General features: G+C 38.1%; 2 protein-coding genes across 2 annotated transcripts; both read right to left on the minus strand.

Moving 5' to 3' along the window:
• Positions 1 to 6,333: 6,333 nt before the first annotated feature.
• Positions 6,334 to 8,213, minus strand: LOC133643463 (small ribosomal subunit protein eS26). Its single transcript, XM_062038064.1, has 4 exons — positions 8,055 to 8,213; positions 6,692 to 6,869; positions 6,482 to 6,612; positions 6,334 to 6,416 (listed from the first exon to the last, which is right to left on the minus strand). The coding sequence occupies exons 1-4, from the start codon at positions 8,055 to 8,057 to the stop codon at positions 6,381 to 6,383; spliced, it is 348 nt and encodes a 115-aa protein (XP_061894048.1). The 5' UTR covers positions 8,058 to 8,213; the 3' UTR covers positions 6,334 to 6,380.
• A 1,718-nt stretch (positions 8,214 to 9,931) lies between these two features.
• fkbp11 (FKBP prolyl isomerase 11) lies at positions 9,932 to 16,959 on the minus strand. The gene is made up of 6 exons (XM_062037464.1): positions 16,681 to 16,959; positions 16,547 to 16,609; positions 12,535 to 12,622; positions 12,435 to 12,468; positions 12,253 to 12,323; positions 9,932 to 10,191 (listed from the first exon to the last, which is right to left on the minus strand). Exons 1-6 carry the CDS (start codon positions 16,789 to 16,791, stop codon positions 9,983 to 9,985), a joined length of 576 nt encoding a protein of 191 aa, XP_061893448.1. The 5' UTR covers positions 16,792 to 16,959; the 3' UTR covers positions 9,932 to 9,982.
• Positions 16,960 to 18,510: the final 1,551 nt, after the last annotated feature.

Below are 18,510 nucleotides of genomic sequence, written 5' to 3' on the forward strand. Positions count from 1 at the left end.
GTTGACACGCCCACCAGCCCTAGTTTGGACAGCCCTGCTTGAAGTCCCAGCAACTAACTAAATGAAACTCCACTCACAAACAAGTTTTGGGGTGAAATGTCACACACTTTTCACGTAAAGACAATCAGTTTTGGTCCAGATTTTCCCCCCAAGGCCACTCCCGCTTCGTTCCTTTAGCTGTAGATCACGCAGAAGATGATTATTTTTCTTTCTTTTTGGGATTCTGTCGGAAATAATCCCAAAACTATTTTCATTCCATCTTTTCTATTTCCTGTTGTTCTGCTGGTTGCTATGTTTCTACTCATTCCACTTTGTACCATCGCAGACTTTAGTCTTGGTGTTGGGCCAGAATGTGTGTGTTGTGTTGATAGGATTCTAACACACCACCGTCACAACTGTACAGGATTCTAACACACCACAGTCACAACTGTACAGGATTCTAACACACCACCGTCACAACTGTACAGGATTCTAACACACCACAGTCACAACTGTACAGGATTCTAACACACCACAGTCACAACTGTACAGGATTCTAACACACCACCGTCACAACTGTACAGGATTCTAACACACCACCGTCACAACTGTACAGGATTCTAACACACCACAGTCACAACTGTACAGGATTCTAACACACCACCGTCACAACTGTACAGGATTCTAACACACCACCGTCACAACTGTACAGGATTCTAACACACCACCGTCACAACTGTACAGGATTCTAACACACCACCGTCACAACTGTACGGAGCCCCTAAAAAGGGACATGGGGGAATTTTTGTATTTATTTTTTTAAATTTTTTTTAGACATGTATCTCGTGCGCACCAGAAGCACGAGAAACTCGTGCGCACGACAAACTTTTTATAAAGTTATAAAAAAAAGAAATTTAAATGTTTTTTTTTTTTAGACATGTATCTCGTGTGCACAAGAAACTTTATAAAGTTATAAAAAAAAATATTTTTTATATATATATATTTTTTTAGACAAGTATCTCGTGCCCACGAGAAACGATCTCGTGCGTATGAGAAACTTTCTATAAAGTTATACAAAAAATGTATGTATAATTTATTTATTTATTTATTTTTAGACACGTATCTCATGCGCACGAGAAACTTTAAAAAGTTATAAAAAAATTAAAAATTTTTTTATAATTTTTGCGTTTTTTAGACACGTATCTCGTGCGCACCAGAAACTTTTTATAGTTATAAAAAAATTTAAAAATTATACTTTTTTTTGTTTGTTTGTTTTTAGGACATGTATCTTTGTGTGTAGAAACTTTTTATAAAGTTATAAAAAAAATGTTTATAATTTTTTTGTTTTTTTAGACATGTATCTCGTGCGCACCAGAAACGATCTTGTGCACACGAGAAACTCTCGTGTGCACCAGGAACTTTTTATAAAGTTATAAAAACTTTTTTTTTTAAATGTATACATTTTTTTTTGTTTTTTACACATGTATGAAAGTTTCTCGTGTGCACAAGAAACTTTATAAAGTTATAAAAAAAAAATTGGTTTATAATTTTTGCATTTTTTTTAGACGTTTATCTCGTGCGCACGAAAAAAAATTTTAAAGTTGTAAAAAAAAAAAATTTTTAAATAATTTTTGCATTTTGTTTTTTAGACATGTAACTCATGTGCACAATAAACTTTTTATAAAGCTATAAAAATAAAAAATGTAGAATGTCTAAATTTTTTTTTTAGACATCTCGTGTGCACGAGATACATGTCTTAAAAACAAACAAACAAAAAAACGTATAATTTTTAATTTTTTTTATAACTATAAAAAGTTTCTCGTGCGCATGAGAAACTTTATGAAAAAATTTAAAAAATGTTTATAATTTTTGCGTTTTTTAGACCCGTATCTCGTGCGCATGAGAAACTTTATTAAAATTTTTTAAAAATGTTTATAATTTTTGCGTTTTTTAGACATGTATCTCGTGCGCACGAGAAACTTTTTATAGTTATAAAAAAACTAAAAAATTATACGTTTTTTTGTTTGTTTGTTTTTAAGACATGTATCTTTGTGTAGAAACTTTTTATAAAAAAAAATTTTTTTTTAAATGTTTATAATTTTTTTGTTTTTTTAGACATGTATCTCGTGCGCACCAGAAACGATCTTGTGCACACGAGAAACTCTCGTGTGCACCAGGAACTTTTTATAAAGTTATAAAAACATTTTTTAAAAATGTATACTTTTTTTTTTTTTTTACACATGTATGAAAGTTTCTCGTGTGCACAAGAAACTTTATAAAGTTATTAAAAAAAAATTGGTTTATAATTTTTGCATTTTTTTTTTTAGACGTTTATCTCGTGCGCACGAAAAAAAATGTTAAAGTTCTAAAAATTTATATTTTTTTAATAATTTTTGCATTTTGTTTTTTAGACATGTAACTCGTGTGCACAATAAACTTTTTATAAAGTTATAAAAATAAAAAATATAGAATTTTTATTTTTATTTTGAAAAACATTTTTTTAGACATGTATCTCGTGCGCATGAGATACATGTCTTAAAAACAAACAAACAAAAAAACGTATCATTTTTAAAAAATTTTATAACTATAAAAAGTTTCTCGTGCGCATGAGAAACTTTATAAAAAAATTTAAAAAATGTTTATAATTTTTGCGTTTTTTAGACACGTATCTCGTGCGCACGAGAAACTTTTTATAGTTATAAATTTTTTAAAAAATTATACTTTTTTTTGTTTGTTTGTTTTTAGGACATGTATCTTTGTGTGTAGAAACTTTTTATAAAGTTATAAAAAAAATGTTTATAATTTTTTTGTTTTTTTAGACATGTATCTCGTGCGCACCAGAAACGATCTTGTGCACACGAGAGTGTGCACCAGGAACTTTTTATAAAGTTATAAAAACATTTTTTTTAAATGTATACTTTTTTTTTTTTTTTACACATGCATGAAAGTTTCTCGTGTGCACAAGAAACTTTATAAATTTATTTTAAGAAAATTGGTTTATAATTTTTGCATTTTTTTAAAAAAATGTTTATCTCGTGCGCACGAACATTTTTTTTAAAGTTCTAAAAAAATTTATTTTTAAAATAATTTTTGCATTTTGTTTTTTAGACATGTAACTCGTGTGCACAAGAAACTTTTTTATAAAGTTATAAAAATAAAAAACGTAGAATTTTTATTTTTATTTTGAAAAATTATTTTTTAGACATGTATCTCGTGCGCACGAGATACATGTCTAAAAACAAACAAAAAAACTTATAATTTTTTAAAAAACTATAAAAAGTTTCTCGTGCGCATGAGAAACTTTATAAAAAAATTTAAAAAATGTTTATAATTTTTGCGTTTTTTAGACCCGTATCTCGTGCGCATGAGAAACTTTATAAAAAAATTAAAAAAATGTTTATAATTTTTGCGTTTTTTAGACACGTAAACTTTTTATAGTTATGAAAAAATTTAAAAATTATACGTTTTTTTGTTTGTTTGTTTTTAAGACATGTATCTTTGTGTGTAGAAACTTTTTATAAAGTTATAAAAAAATGTTTATAATTTTTTTGTTTTTTTAGACATGTATCTCGTGCGCACCAGAAACGATCTTGTGCACACGAGAAACTCTCGTGTGCACCAGGAACTTTTTATAAAGTTATAAAAACATTTTTTAAAAATGTATACATTTTTTTTTTTTTTACACATGAAAGTTTCTCATGTGCACAAGAAACTTTATAAAGTTATTAAAAAAAAATTGGTTTATAATTTTTGCATTTTTTTTTTTAGACGTTTATCTCGTGTGCACGAAAAAATTGTTTAAAGTTCTAAAAAAAAAAATGTTTTTAAATAATTTTTGCATTTTGTTTTTTAGACATGTAACTCGTGTGCACAAGAAACTTTTTATAAAGTTATAAAAATAAAAAATGTAGAATTTTTATTTTGAAAATTTTTTTTTTAGACATGTATCTCGTGCGCACGAGATACATGTCTAAAAAACAAACAAACAAAAAAACGTATAATTTTTAAAATGTTTTACAACTATAAAAAGTTTCTCGTGCGCACGAGAAACGTGTCTAAAATTTTTTTTTTTAAAATACAAAAATTATTTAAAAAAATGTCCCCCCCATGTCCCTTTAGGGGCTCCGTACAAATGTGCAACGGCTGATTTTTTATTTTTTTTTAAACAAATATTGTTGTCCCAGCATTTAAAAACAGTTGTGTACTCCATAAGAATCAAGATGGAGCAAACAGCGTGATGACGAGGACTGTTTTCACGCCAGTTCCAAGCTCTTCATCTGGAAAGTATTCCCTTTTCCCACATCGTTACAGCCTTATTCCAAAATGGAACAAATTCATTTTTGCCCTCAAAATTCCACACAATTCCCTGTAATGACAACATGAAAAAGGTCTTCTTAGAATTGCATTAAAAATAAAAGTAAGTCACGTGCATATTTATTCACAGCCTTTGCTCAATACTGCGGCATTGCTCGGTTGGTAGAGTGGCCGTACCAGCGACTTGAGGGATCCAGGTTCGATTCCCGCCTCCGCCGTCCTAGTCCCTGCCGTCGTGTCCTTGGGCAAGACACTTTACCCGCCTGCTCCCAGTGCCACCCACACTGCTTTAAATGTAACTTAGATGTTGGGTTTCACTATGTAAAGCGCTTTGAGTCACTAGAGAAAAGTGCTATATAAACACAGCCTCAATTATTTTTTGAACACGATGCCTATATTTGGCAGTTTTGCCCGTTCATCTACGCAGCACCTCTCAAGCTCCCATCAAGTTGGGTGGGAAGCGTCGGCTTTCCTCCAGGATGTCTCTGTACATTGCTGCATTCATCTTTCCCTCTATCCTGACTCATCTCCCAGTTCCTGCCGCTGAAAAACATCCCCACAGCCGTAAGGATGGTATCGACCTGCTTTCCTCTGGTCTCATCAGACCCGAGAATTTGAGTTTGTCCTGGTCTGAGAGTCTTTCAGGTGCATTTTGGCTAACTTTTTTACTGAGAAATGGCTTCCGTCTGACCGCTCTGCCAAAGAGGCCTGATTGGTGGATTCTGGAAGGTTCTCCTCTCTCCACAAAGAAAGCTCCAACAAGAGTGAGCATCTGGTTCTTAGTCACTTACCTGACTAGGGTCCGTCTTTCGCAGATCGCTCAGGTTAAGACAGTCGGTCCAGGTCCAGGAAGAGTCCTGGTGGTTCCAAACTTCTTCCATTTAAGGATGATGGGAGGCCACAGTGCTCATTGGGACCTTCAAGGCAGCAGATACTTTTCTGGACCCTTTCCCAGATTTGTGCCTCCAGACAATTCCATTGACTTGATGCTTCTTCTCCAAGTGTGGAACCTCATATATATAAAACAGGTGTGTGACGTTCCAAAATCATGTCCAATCAACTGAATTTACCACAGGTGGACTCCCAATTGAGTTTCATGGCAAAGGCTGTGAATACTTATGTTTGTTTTTATTCTGAATAAATATGCAAAAATGTCAAGAAAAACTAACTTTTTCACATTGTCATTAATGGGGGGTTAGAATTTTGAGGACAAAAATTAATTTATTACAAAAATGTGGTGTGAATACTTTTCGGATGCACTGCAAGTTGTGCAAAAAGTACTGAAATGTAAATGTTAAAATGCATTTTAGCTTCATCCTGAAATTCTCTTTTTGTGAGCGGTGGGTTTTAATTGGCATTAACTTACCAACCGTATCATTTCTGCGTACCCGTATTTTTCAGAGTGTAAGTCGCACCGGCCAAAAATGCATAATAAAGAAGGAAAAAAACATATAGAAGTCGCACTTTTGGGGGGAAATGTATTTGCTAAAAGCCAACAGCAAGAATAGACATTTGAAAGGCAATTTAAAATGTCTAAAGAATAGTGAACAACAGGCTGAATAAGTGTACGTTATATGAGGCATAAATAACCAACTGGTATGTTAACGTAACATAAACTGCACCGAATCGGTGCAGTTTATTTGTTGTGACGCTTTTACAATGAATTTCACTTTTATTCGTCTGAAAAGATTGAACGACTCAATTTTTTATTAGCACTGCACAACTTATATGTTTTTTTCCTTCTTTATTATACTCCAACTTATACTCCGGAGCGACTTATACTCGGAAAAATATGGTCAACTCCCTGCACACCTTTTCTGGCTTTAAGTGTTGAAATATATTTGCCTTTGTGTACTACATGAATCCCAGTTGTCCATGTTCCGCTGCATCTTAATGTGCTTTTTCTAAGCCTCCTCCAGAAGTCACTTTAACTCCTACATGCAACCTTGTACTGTAAACATTTGCTCCAAATAAAATAGTCAACACCTCCGGTCTTCTGCTCTTATTTAACTCGCAGCTCAGAAGAATGGAAAACAACAATTTGAACATGTTGGTAAAGTTTATTCCTCAAACATAAAGCCTGTGATTTACATGGGCTTAGGAGGAGCTCTCGGGGCACCGGCCTAAGAGGGAATAAAACCAGTGTCAGACGTGAAAGGAAACGGGCGCTGCTGCGTGTGCTACTCACGTTGGGCCTGAACCTGGGTGGCGGTGTGCGATCTTTCCTGGCCTCACAGGAGCGGTTCCTCACCACTTTGCTGTGGATGGCGCAGCTGACACAGTAGTGCAGCTTCACGTAGAGCTTGGGCAGAACGTAGGCTGCACAGGGAAACAAAATAAACGTGGTTCAAGCCAGGAATCCAAAAAAAGGTTGTTGAGATTTGCAGCTTCCACTTACAGTCAAAGACGCTGGCCTCAGAGATGTCCCTCACGGCCGCAGCCTCCACGATGTTCCTGATGACAAACTTCTTGATGGCCTTGTCCTTGGGCACACAGCGGGCACAGTTGGTGCAGCGGATGGGCTGCACGTGCCCACGGCCCTTCTTGGCACGACCGTTATTCCTTCTCTTCTTAGTCTACATGCAAAAAGACAGCAGATAGTGTCAAGTTGGCCAGCCCACCTTGTCCAGATCTCCCCAAACTTGTCCCAATCCTTTGTGCTACAAAAAACCTTGTCTAAATTTGTGGTATCATCCAAAACTAATGTTAAGTATCAAACAACAGAAGAATAAGTGATTATTACATTTTAACAGAAGTGTAGACATAACATGTTAAATGATAAATGTTCAAGAGAAAATAACCAAATATTAACAGTAAATGAACAAGTAGATTAATAATTCATTTTCTACCAATTGTCCCTAATAATAGGTGTATAAATGACACAATATGTTACTGCATACGTCAGCAGACTAAATAGGAGCCTTTGTTTGCTCACTTACTACTAAAAGATAAGTTGTCTAGTATGTTCACTATTTTATTTAAGGACAAACTTGCAATAATAAACATATGTTTAATGTACCCTAAGATTGTTTTGTTAAAATAAAGCCAATAATGACATTTTTTGTGGTCCCTTTTATTTATATTTTGGTACCGGTACCAACAAAATGGTGACACTAATTCAGGGTATATAAAAAAAGTGGTATTTACTGTCATTTCAATGTCGATCCTTTGCCAATATAGTATTTACATTTGTCTAGGATAGACCTACATAGTCTTGAATCGTTTCATATTAGGGTCAATAAGCAAATCGGACAAATTAGGGATATAAAATTATTACTCAAACTAAACAGGTAAATTAAGCACAAGATTAAACATCACCGCTCTTCATTATAACCCAATTGCAAATTAACATTGACTTTTATCGGTCAATCGACGCAACTATGCTCGTTACGATGTCACCATGACCGACAGTTGTGACTTAAATAAGCTAAATGTCGTTTCATTTTCAACAATAACATTTAATTTTTTAAGCCTAAATCTTACATACAATGATAGAAATGTGCTAAATAGGTCTAGATAGTATCTTTGACAGAGAGCGGTAGCTGACTGGAACACATGGAGGCACTGCTAGGTTGCTAACAGCTAGCATTTAGGCCCGGACACCTTTATAAACGTTTCATGTGACTTCCAACAACAATATTGACACACTACGCGAGAACATTGTCATATTGTACACAAGGACGGGTTAACCTGCTGTCATAACTCGAAAAACATGGTTTTATTTCGTTTAAGGCCAACGACGACTGTTCGGGAGGACTCACCATTTTGCACGGGAAGCTGGAAAGAGGACCGGAAGAGGTTGCACGGCGAAAAATAGTCTATTTCCGCTCCACCATTTTATTTTTTATTTTTACAAACGTAAATAAAACACGTTTTATGTTTTATTTTAGAATATTTATATATTTATGTTACGTATTATATATGAATTACATACTATTACACGCAAAACAAATGTATTTAATATTTGTTAAGGCGGAAGAATATGGCTAGTGCGCGCATGTGCACAACCAGACGTAGTTGTCTCACTCTACGAATCAACCCGCAGAAAAAGTAGTGCTATTATCATAGTGCCACTGCTAAATATTGTAACTATTATAAATAAAGTACAAATACCCACAGTTATCACAGTAATCACCAAAAATGATGGAGTTGATTTGACCATTGAATTTTGGTCATTTCCCAACCAAAATTCTACAACACAAATACAACGTTGAAACAACATGCTTTTTGACAACGGTTTAATCAATGTCGGGTTGTGACGTTAATTTGACCATTGACATTTTGTAATTTCCCCACCAATATTCTATAGCACAAATACAACGTTGAAACAACATGCTGTTTGACAACGTTTAATCAATGTTGGGTTCTGACGTTGATTTGACCATTGAATTTTGGTCATTTCCCAACCAATATTCTATAACACAAATACAACGTTGAAACTGTCATGTCTGTGTGATCATGTTTTTTTTTAGTCATGTTCGGTTTTGTTTTTGGACTCTTTGTGCACTTTTGTTTGTTTTGTCACCATAGCAACCCATTAGTTCTCACCTGTCATGCCACGCACCTGTTTTCACTAATCATGTCACTATTATTTAAGCCCATTGTTGCCAGGAAGTCAGCCTGGCGACATCACACTCTCTACACACCCTTATGAGCCATGCTGCTCTTTTTCATGCCCTTTTCTCGTCCAAGTAAGTTTTCTTTATTCATGCCATAGTTTGCAAGTTTTGTTTTATGTCCATAGTTCTGCCTTTGTGCAAGTTTTTGTTTTTATAGCCAAGTATTGTACTTCCGCCCTTGTGCATGCCTTTTGTTTATTCCTTTTTTTGAGTGTTAAAATTAAATACGTATTCACCTTCACGCCATGTCTGGTCCAAATCATTTGCACCACGGGAGAACAAACCACGCCAACATGCCTCTTGACGTTTATTCAATGTCAGGTTCTGACGTTGATTTGACCATTAAAATTTGATAATTTCCCAACCAATATTCTACAACACAAACACAACGTTGAAACAACATGCCTCTTGACGACGTTTATTCAATGTCAGGTTCTGATGTTGATTTGACCATTAAAATTTGGTCATTTCCCAACCAACAACGTGGATCCAACGTCGGGACATAAACCTTGTCCCAATTTACAAATACGTTGTTGCAAAGTGATCTTTAAAGGACACGTACGTATAATCAACGTTGTATCAATGTCTTGTGCCTGCTGGGTTTACCTGTGTGCATGTTCAAAATATAACTTAAAGAATAAAAAGAACCACCCATGCTTGAGGATTGGATATCACAATTTAATTTGAACCGTTTGAGGACACACGGGTCAAAAGTCAGGCCTAAAAAAAAAATATATATATATATATATATATATATATATATATATATATATATATATATATATATATATATATATATATATATATATATATATATATATATATATAATTATTATTTTTTGTATATATATATATATACATTTATTTTTTTAATTTTTATTTTTTATTTATTTAAGCAAGAATAAAAGAAGAATGTTCCAAAAAAAAAGACAATTATTTGTGTTTGGGGACAAACAGTGTTTATGAGCTGCTCCATTACTTGTATGTTTTCTACAAGACACAACAGACGACAAATAAATGACACCAGGACTTTTAACATTTTTTTATTTAAATAGTTCTTTGCCCCGGCCTTATTTCTTCTTGCTCTTCTTGTCCTTTGCCTTCTTTTTGCCGCCTTTCTGGTCTTGGGCCTTGTTGTAGAGGTACAGTCCCACCAGGCCGAGCAAGGTGGGCACCAGGGCCAGACACACCAGTGGGAACACGTCGTTGACCATCTTCTGCCATGGCGTCTGCTGAGTCAGCGACATCACCTCCACCTCAAACTCCAGGCTGGCGTCGCCTAAAGACGACAAAAAATGAGCTTCTTAAACAAGCTTAGCTGCTATGCACTCACTTTAGTGGGAAGCGACGTGTGATGATTCGTTTTTATTGTATTACAAATGTTTTTAGTTTTTAGCTCAATGCCTTCATGATGGTTTGTATGTTGTATGTATTTGTACCTTGTTTTTACTGTTGTACCTCGTTTTTTACTGTTGTACCTTGTTTTTTACTGTTGTACCTTGTTTTTTACTGTTGTACCTTGTTTTTACTGTTGTACCTTGTTTTTTACTGTTGTACCTAATTTTTACTGTTGTACCTCGTTTTTACTGTTGTACCTCGTTTTTACTGTTGAACCTTGTTTTTACTGTTGTACCTCGTTTTTACTGTTGAACCTTGTTTTTACTGTTGTACCTCGTTTTTACTGTTGTACCTCGTTTTTACTGTTGTACCTTGTTTTTACTGTTGTACCTTGTTTTTGCTGTTCTACCTTGTTTTTACTGTTGTACCTCGTTTTTTACTGTTGTACCTCGTTTTTACTGTTGTACCTTGTTTTTACTGTTGTACTTTGTTTTTACTGTTGTAACTTGTTTTTACTGTTGTACCTTGTTTTTACTGTTGTACCTTGTTTTTTACTGTTGTACCTTGTTTTTTACTGTTGTACCTTGTTTTTTACTGTTGTACCTTGTTTTTACTGTTGTACCTCGTTTTTTACTGTTGTACCTTGTTTTTTACTGTTGTACCTCGTTTTTACTGTTGTACCTCGTTTTTACTGTTGTACCTTGTTTTTACTGTTGTACCTCGTTTTTACAGTTGTACCTCGTTTTTACTGTCGTACCTCGTTATTACTGTTGTACCTCGTTTTTACTGTTGTACCTCGTTTTTACTGTTGTACCTCGTTTTTACTGTTGAACCTTGTTTTTACTGTTGTACCTCGTTTTTACTGTTGAACCTCGTTTTTACTGTTGTACCTCGTTTTTACTGTTGTACCTTGTTTTTACTGTTGTACCTTGTTTTTGCTGTTGTACCTCGTTTTTTACTGTTGTACCTCGTTTTTACTGTTGTACTTTGTTTTTACTGTTGTACCTTGTTTTTACTGTTGTACCTTGTTTTTACTGTTGTACCTCGTTTTTACTGTTGTACTTTGTTTTTACTGTTGTACCTTGTTTTTACTGTTGTACCTTGTTTTTACTGTTGTACCTTGTTTTTTACTGTTGTACCTTGTTTTTTACTGTTGTACCTTGTTTTTACTGTTGTACCTCGTTTTTTACTGTTGTACCTCGTTTTTTACTGTTGTACCTCGTTTTTACTGTTGTACCTCGTTTTTACTGTTGTACCTCGTTTTTACTGTTGTACCTCGTTTTTACAGTTGTACCTCGTTTTTACTGTCGTACCTCGTTATTACTGTCGTACCTCGTTTTTACTGTTGTACCTCGTTTTTACTGTTGTACCTCGTTTTTACTGTTGTACCTTGTTTTTACTGTTGTACCTTGTTTTTGCTGTTGTACCTCGTTTTTACTGTTGTACCTTGTTTTTTACTGTTGTACCTTGTTTTTTTACTGTTGTACCTTGTTTTTTACTGTTGTACCTTGTTTTTACTGTTGTACCTCGTTTTTTACTGTTGTACCTCGTTTTTTACTGTTGTACCTCGTTTTTACTGTTGTACCTCGTTTTTACTGTTGTACCTTGTTTTTACTGTTGTACCTCGTTTTTACAGTTGTACCTCGTTTTTACTGTCGTACCTCGTTATTACTGTTGTACCTCGTTTTTACTGTTGTACCTCGTTTTTACTGTTGTACCTTGTTTTTACTGTTGTACCTTGTTTTTGCTGTTGTACCTCGTTTTTACTGTTGTACCTTGTTTTTTACTGTTGTACCTCGTTTTTACTGTTGAACCTTGTTTTTAATGACTACAGCTGCAAACCAAATTGCCCCTCGGGGACAATAAAGATTTTCTAAGTGTAAGACAACATCAAATGGGCTTCTTCGGATTAACCATCAAAATATTGGCAAATCAACAGTAACATACGATGAATGAATTAAACATTTTGGGTGAACACGGGTAAAAAGTGTGCGTTGTCTACCTGGAATGGTGGGAAGGTAACCTTTTTTCCCGTATGCAAGGTGAGACGGAATAGTGGCTTTGATTTTCTGCCTGCGACAAGGAAAAGGAGACAAAAATGTTGAATAAACTCATAAACATCGATTATAAAATAAATAACATTAAATCAAAAATGATTGGATTATGTTGCAGTTTTCTACCCACCCTTCACACACGCCCACCAAGCTCTGCTCCAGACCTGGCGAGACAAAATGTGTTCGTATGCCGGTCATCGATTTTGACGCGATCCAACAGGTCTACTCACCCGATATCACCGTCCTCTTCCCCAGCTCGACCACCAGCGGCTCGCGGGACAGCGAGGAGTCGATCACTTTGCCGTCAATCAGCTTCCCCTGTTGGGAAAACGCTTGATTACCACTCGGAAGACGTGCGATTATTCGTGTCGGACACACATCCTGTTTGCCTCCATTGGAATGACGATTTCCTGTGATTAATCACGATTCATCTACGTTTGTTGTAGTGCGTACACACACACAACCTGCATGTAGTAGGGAGTACACACACACAACCTGCATGTAGTAGGGAGTACACACACACAACCTGCATGTAGTAGGGAGTACACACACACAACCTGCATGTAGTAGGGAGTACACACACACAACCTGCATGTAGTAGGGAGTACACACACACAACCTGCATGTAGTAGTGCGTACACACACACAACCTGCATGTAGTAGGGAGTACACACACACAACCTGCATGTAGTAGTGCGTACACACACACAACCTGCATGTAGTAGGGAGTACACACACACAACCTGCATGTAGTAGGGAGTACACACACAGCTTGCATGTAGTAGGGAGTGTACACACACACACCTTGCATGTAGTAGGGAGTGTACACACACACACCTTGCATGTAGTAGGGAGTGTACACCCACACCTTGCATGTAGTAGGGAGTACACACACACAGCTTGCATGTAGTAGGGAGTGTACACACACACAGCTTGCATGTAGTAGGGAGTACACACACACAGCTTGCATGCCGTAGACAGTACACACACAGCTTGCATGTAGTAGTGAGTACACACACACAGCTTGCATGTCGTAGGGAGTACACACACACACAGCTTGCATGTAGTAGACAGTACACACACACAGCCTGCATGTAGTAGGGAGTACACACACACACAGCTTGCATGCCGTAGACAGTACACACACAGCTTGCATGTAGTAGGGAGTACACACACACAGCTTGCATGTCGTAGGGAGTACACACACACACAGCTTGCATGTAGTAGACAGTACACACACACAGCCTGCATGTAGTAGTGAGTACACACACACAGCTTGCATGTAGTAGGGAGTACACACACATGCACACACAGCCGGTATGTAGTAGGGAGTACACACACACAGCTTGCATGTAGCAGGGAGTACACACACACACACAGCTTGCATGTAGTAGGGAGTACACACACATGCACACACAGCTTGCATGTAGTAGGGAGTACACACACACAGCTTGCATGTAGTAGGGAGTATACACACACAGCTTGCATGTAGTAGGGAGTACACACACACAGCTTGCATGCCGTAGACAGTACACACACACAGCCTGCATGTAGTAGTGAGTACACACACACAGCTTGCATGTCGTAGGGAGTACACACACACACAGCTTGCATGTAGTAGACAGTACACACACACAGCCTGCATGTCGTAGGGAGTACACACACACACAGCTTGCATGTAGTAGACAGTACACACACACAGCCTGCATGTAGTAGTGAGTACACACACACAGCTTGCATGTAGTAGTGCGTACACACACATGCACACACAGCCGGCATGTAGTAGGGAGTACACACACACAGCTTGCATGTAGCAGGGAGTACACACACACACAGCTTGCATGTAGTAGGGAGTACACACACATGCACACACAGCCGGCATGTAGTAGGGAGTACACACACACAGCTTGCATGTAGCAGGGAGTACACACACACACAGCTTGCATGTAGTAGGGAGTACACACACATGCACACACAGCTTGCATGTAGTAGGGAGTACACACACACAGCTTGCATGTAGTAGGGAGTATACACACACAGCTTGCATGTAGTAGGGAGTACACACACACACAGCTTGCATGCCGTAGACAGTACATACACACAGCCTGCATGTAGTAGTGAGTACACACACACAGCTTGCATGTCGTAGGGAGTACACACACACACACAGCCTGCATGTAGTAGACAGTACACACACACACAGCCTGCATGTAGTAGACAGTACACACACACAGCCTGCATGTAGTAGTGAGTACACACACACAGCTTGCATGTCGTAGGGAGTACACACACACACACACACAGCCTGCATGTAGTAGACAGTACACACACACACACACACACACACAGCCTGCATGTAGTAGACAGTACACACACACACACACACAGCCTGCATGTAGTAGACAGTACACACACACAGCCTGCATGTAGTAGTGAGTACACACACACAGCTTGCATGTAGTAGGGAGTACACACACACAACCTGCATGTAGTAGTGAGTACACACACACAGCTTGCATGTAGTAGGGAGTACACACACACAACCTGCATGTAGTAGTGAGTACACACACACAGCTTGCATGTAGTAGTGCGTACACACACATGCACACACAGCCGGCATGTAGTAGGGAGTACACACACACAGCTTGCATGTAGTAGACAGTACACACACACACACACACAGCCTGCATGTAGTAGACAGTACACACACACAGCCTGCATGTAGTAGGGAGTACACACACACAGCTTGCATGTAGTAGGGAGTACACACACACACACACACACACACACACACACACACACACACACACACACACACACACACACACACACACAGCTTGCATGTAGTAGGGAGTACACACACACGCACACACAGCTTGCATGTAGTAGGGAGTACACACACACAGCTTGCATGTAGTACGGAGTACACACACACAGCTTGCATGTAGTAGGCAGTACACACACACACACACAGCTTGCTTGTAGTAGGGAGTACACACACACAGCTTGCATGTAGTAGGGAGTACACACACACAGCTTGCATGTAGTAGGCAGTACACACACACACACACAGCCTGCATGTAGTAGGGAGTACACACACAGCTTGCATGTAGTAGGGAGTACACACACAGCTTGCATGTAGTAGGCAGTACACACACAGCTTGCATGTAGTAGGGAGTACACACACAGCTTGCATGTAGTAGGCAGTACACACACAGCTTGCATGTAGTAGGGAGTACACACACAGCTTGCATGTAGTAGGCAGTACACACACAGCTTGCATGTAGTAGGGAGTACACACACAGCTTGCATGTAGTAGGGAGTACACACACAGCTTGCATGTAGTAGGGAGTACACACACAGCTTGCATGTAGTAGGCAGTACACACACAGCTTGCATGTAGTAGGGAGTACACACACACAGCTTGCATGTAGTAGTTAGTACACACACACACAGCCTGCATGTAGTAGGGAGTACACACACACAGCCTGCATGTAGTAGGCAGTACACACACAGCTTGCATGTAGTAGGGAGTACACACACAGCTTGCATGTAGTAGGCAGTACACACACAGCTTGCATGTAGTAGGGAGTACACACACAGCTTGCATGTAGTAGGGAGTACACACACAGCTTGCATGTAGTAGGGAGTACACACACAGCTTGCATGTAGTAGGCAGTACACACACAGCTTGCATGTAGTAGGGAGTACACACACACAGCTTGCATGTAGTAGTTAGTACACACACACACAGCCTGCATGTAGTAGGGAGTACACACACACAGCCTGCATGTAGTAAGGAGTACACACACACAATTGGCATGTAGTAGGGAGTACACACACAGCTTGCATGTAGTAGGGAGCACACACACACAGCCTGCATGTAGTAAGGAGTACACACACACAATTGGCATGTAGTAGTGACCGTGTTATTGCTGACGTGTTGCATTGCCACTGCAGTTACACACACACACGCACACGCACACGCACACGCACACGCACACACACACACACACACACACACACACACACACACACACACACACACACACACACACACACACACACACACACACACACACACACACACACACACTCCAATAAAGCTCATTAGCATGTCATGTTTTTGGGCCTCACTTGCCAAATAAAAGGGTCGCCTTCCCATCAAACGCTCCAATAATGGTGCTTAGAAGGCAGGACGACATGAAAGACGTGACTGATATGATCCACATGCAGTTTTACCGTGTAGTGGATGTGCAACGTGTCCCCCATCGTGGAAAGTACGGAGCAACTTTGGGGTTTCGCCTAACGGGAGAAAGAAGGTTTAGTGTTGCGTTCAACGCCTGCACGTAAATCACGTACATTTGAGCACTCACCAGGGTCTCCACCTGCAGCTCCTCCAATGCATCTTCGTCGTCGCCGCGCACGAATCCGCTATTAAAAGCGAGGAGAAGAAGCAGCAGCGGGGAAACAAGCCTGCTCCTCATCGTCAACTTCTGCAAAAAAAAAAGAAAAAAAAAGAAAACGCAACTTCCGCTCGCTCTCTCTTGAGGTCGAAAACGTTTCCGCTGCCGCCAAGGCTGATGTGTCCCAAGTCCGGCGGCGATAAGACCCAGCACACCTGGACCAAGCTGCCAACGTCACACAACCAGCACGCTGCAGTAACTCGCACTCGACGCGGGAGGGCGCTGTGGTGCGTGTGGACGGCTTCGTCGACGCCACGTAAACTGCCCGTGGCTGCTGGCCAATCAGAACGCGCGATACTCACACTGCTGTCCTGCTCATGTTTTTTTCATTTTTATTTATTTTATTTTATTTTTTCATTTTATAAACCTTTATTTATAATTTGCAACATTTACAAACAATTGAGAAATAATAATAATCAAAATAAGTACAAAAACAGTACAAAACAGCGCCAGGGGGTTGCAAACTCAATAAAGTAACTAAAATATATATATCTTTTTAAAATTAAAATATTAAAAAAATATATATTACCACTGATTATCACGCGCTTTTTTGTCATACGTGTAGCTTTGATAAAGGACACATGTTTTGGCGTGTTTTATTATTCATAGTTTGCTTAACAGTAATATAATATTCTTATACGCTATAAGTGACCAGACGTCCGAGATCAAAACTGGGAATATAATCCCAGAGAAGGGGGAAAAAACGGTCAGCTATTTTTAAGTTGAAGAAACAATATGATTAGGTTATGCATGCGTATATCCTACATAAACAATGTATGACTACATTAGATATCTATACATCTTATAGACTGTATCTCTGTTGCTGCAGCAGCAGATAGTTTATTCTGTCTTGACACTTTGTATTGATATTTTGTATTAAATTCTTCCCTTAAATGATCATGTTTACAGTGATTGTTTTATATGTATTTTTTATGTACACTACTGTTCAAAAGTTTTGGGTCACCCAAACAATTTTGTGGAATAGCCTCCATTTCTAAGAACAAGAATAGACTGTCGAGTTTCAGATGAAAGTTTTCTTTTTCTGGCCATTTTGAGCGTTTAATTGAGCCCACAAATGTGATGCTCCAGAAAGTCAATCTGCTCAAAGGAAGGTCAGTTGTGTAGCTTCTGTAACGAGCTAAAGTGTTTTCAGATGTGTGAACATGATTGCACAAGGGTTTTCTAATCATCAATTAGCCTTCTGAGCCAATGAGCAAACACATTGTACCATTAGAACACTGGAGTGATAGTTGCTGGAAATGGGCCTCTATACACCTATGTAGATATTGCACCAAAAAGCAGACATTTGCAGCTAGAATAGTCATTTACCACATTAGCAATGTATAGAGTGTATTTCTGTAAAGTTAAGACTAGTTTAAAGTTATCTTCATTGAAAAGTACAGTGCTTTTCCTTCAAAAATAAGGACATTTCCATGTCACCCCAAACTTTTGAACGGTAGTGTATGTCGCTTTGGATAAAAGCGTCTGCCAAATACTTCAACATAAACATATATAAACACCTGACCAGCAGCACCGCATATTTTAGCCACCTACAAAAACACAAACATAGTCAAATAAAGGTCAGTTAAAATGTATACTATATTAAGAATATGTGTACATATTGCATAGGGCCCTGACATCTAAAAAGTACAACTCTGTTCATTGTTATGTTCATGTATTTGTTATGTTTTTCATGTGTACGCACACATCAACACACATACAGTATGAGATGAGATCAAT

This window comes from Entelurus aequoreus, linkage group LG26 (assembly GCF_033978785.1).
Source record: "Entelurus aequoreus isolate RoL-2023_Sb linkage group LG26, RoL_Eaeq_v1.1, whole genome shotgun sequence".
Classification (NCBI taxonomy): domain Eukaryota; kingdom Metazoa; phylum Chordata; class Actinopteri; order Syngnathiformes; family Syngnathidae; genus Entelurus; species Entelurus aequoreus.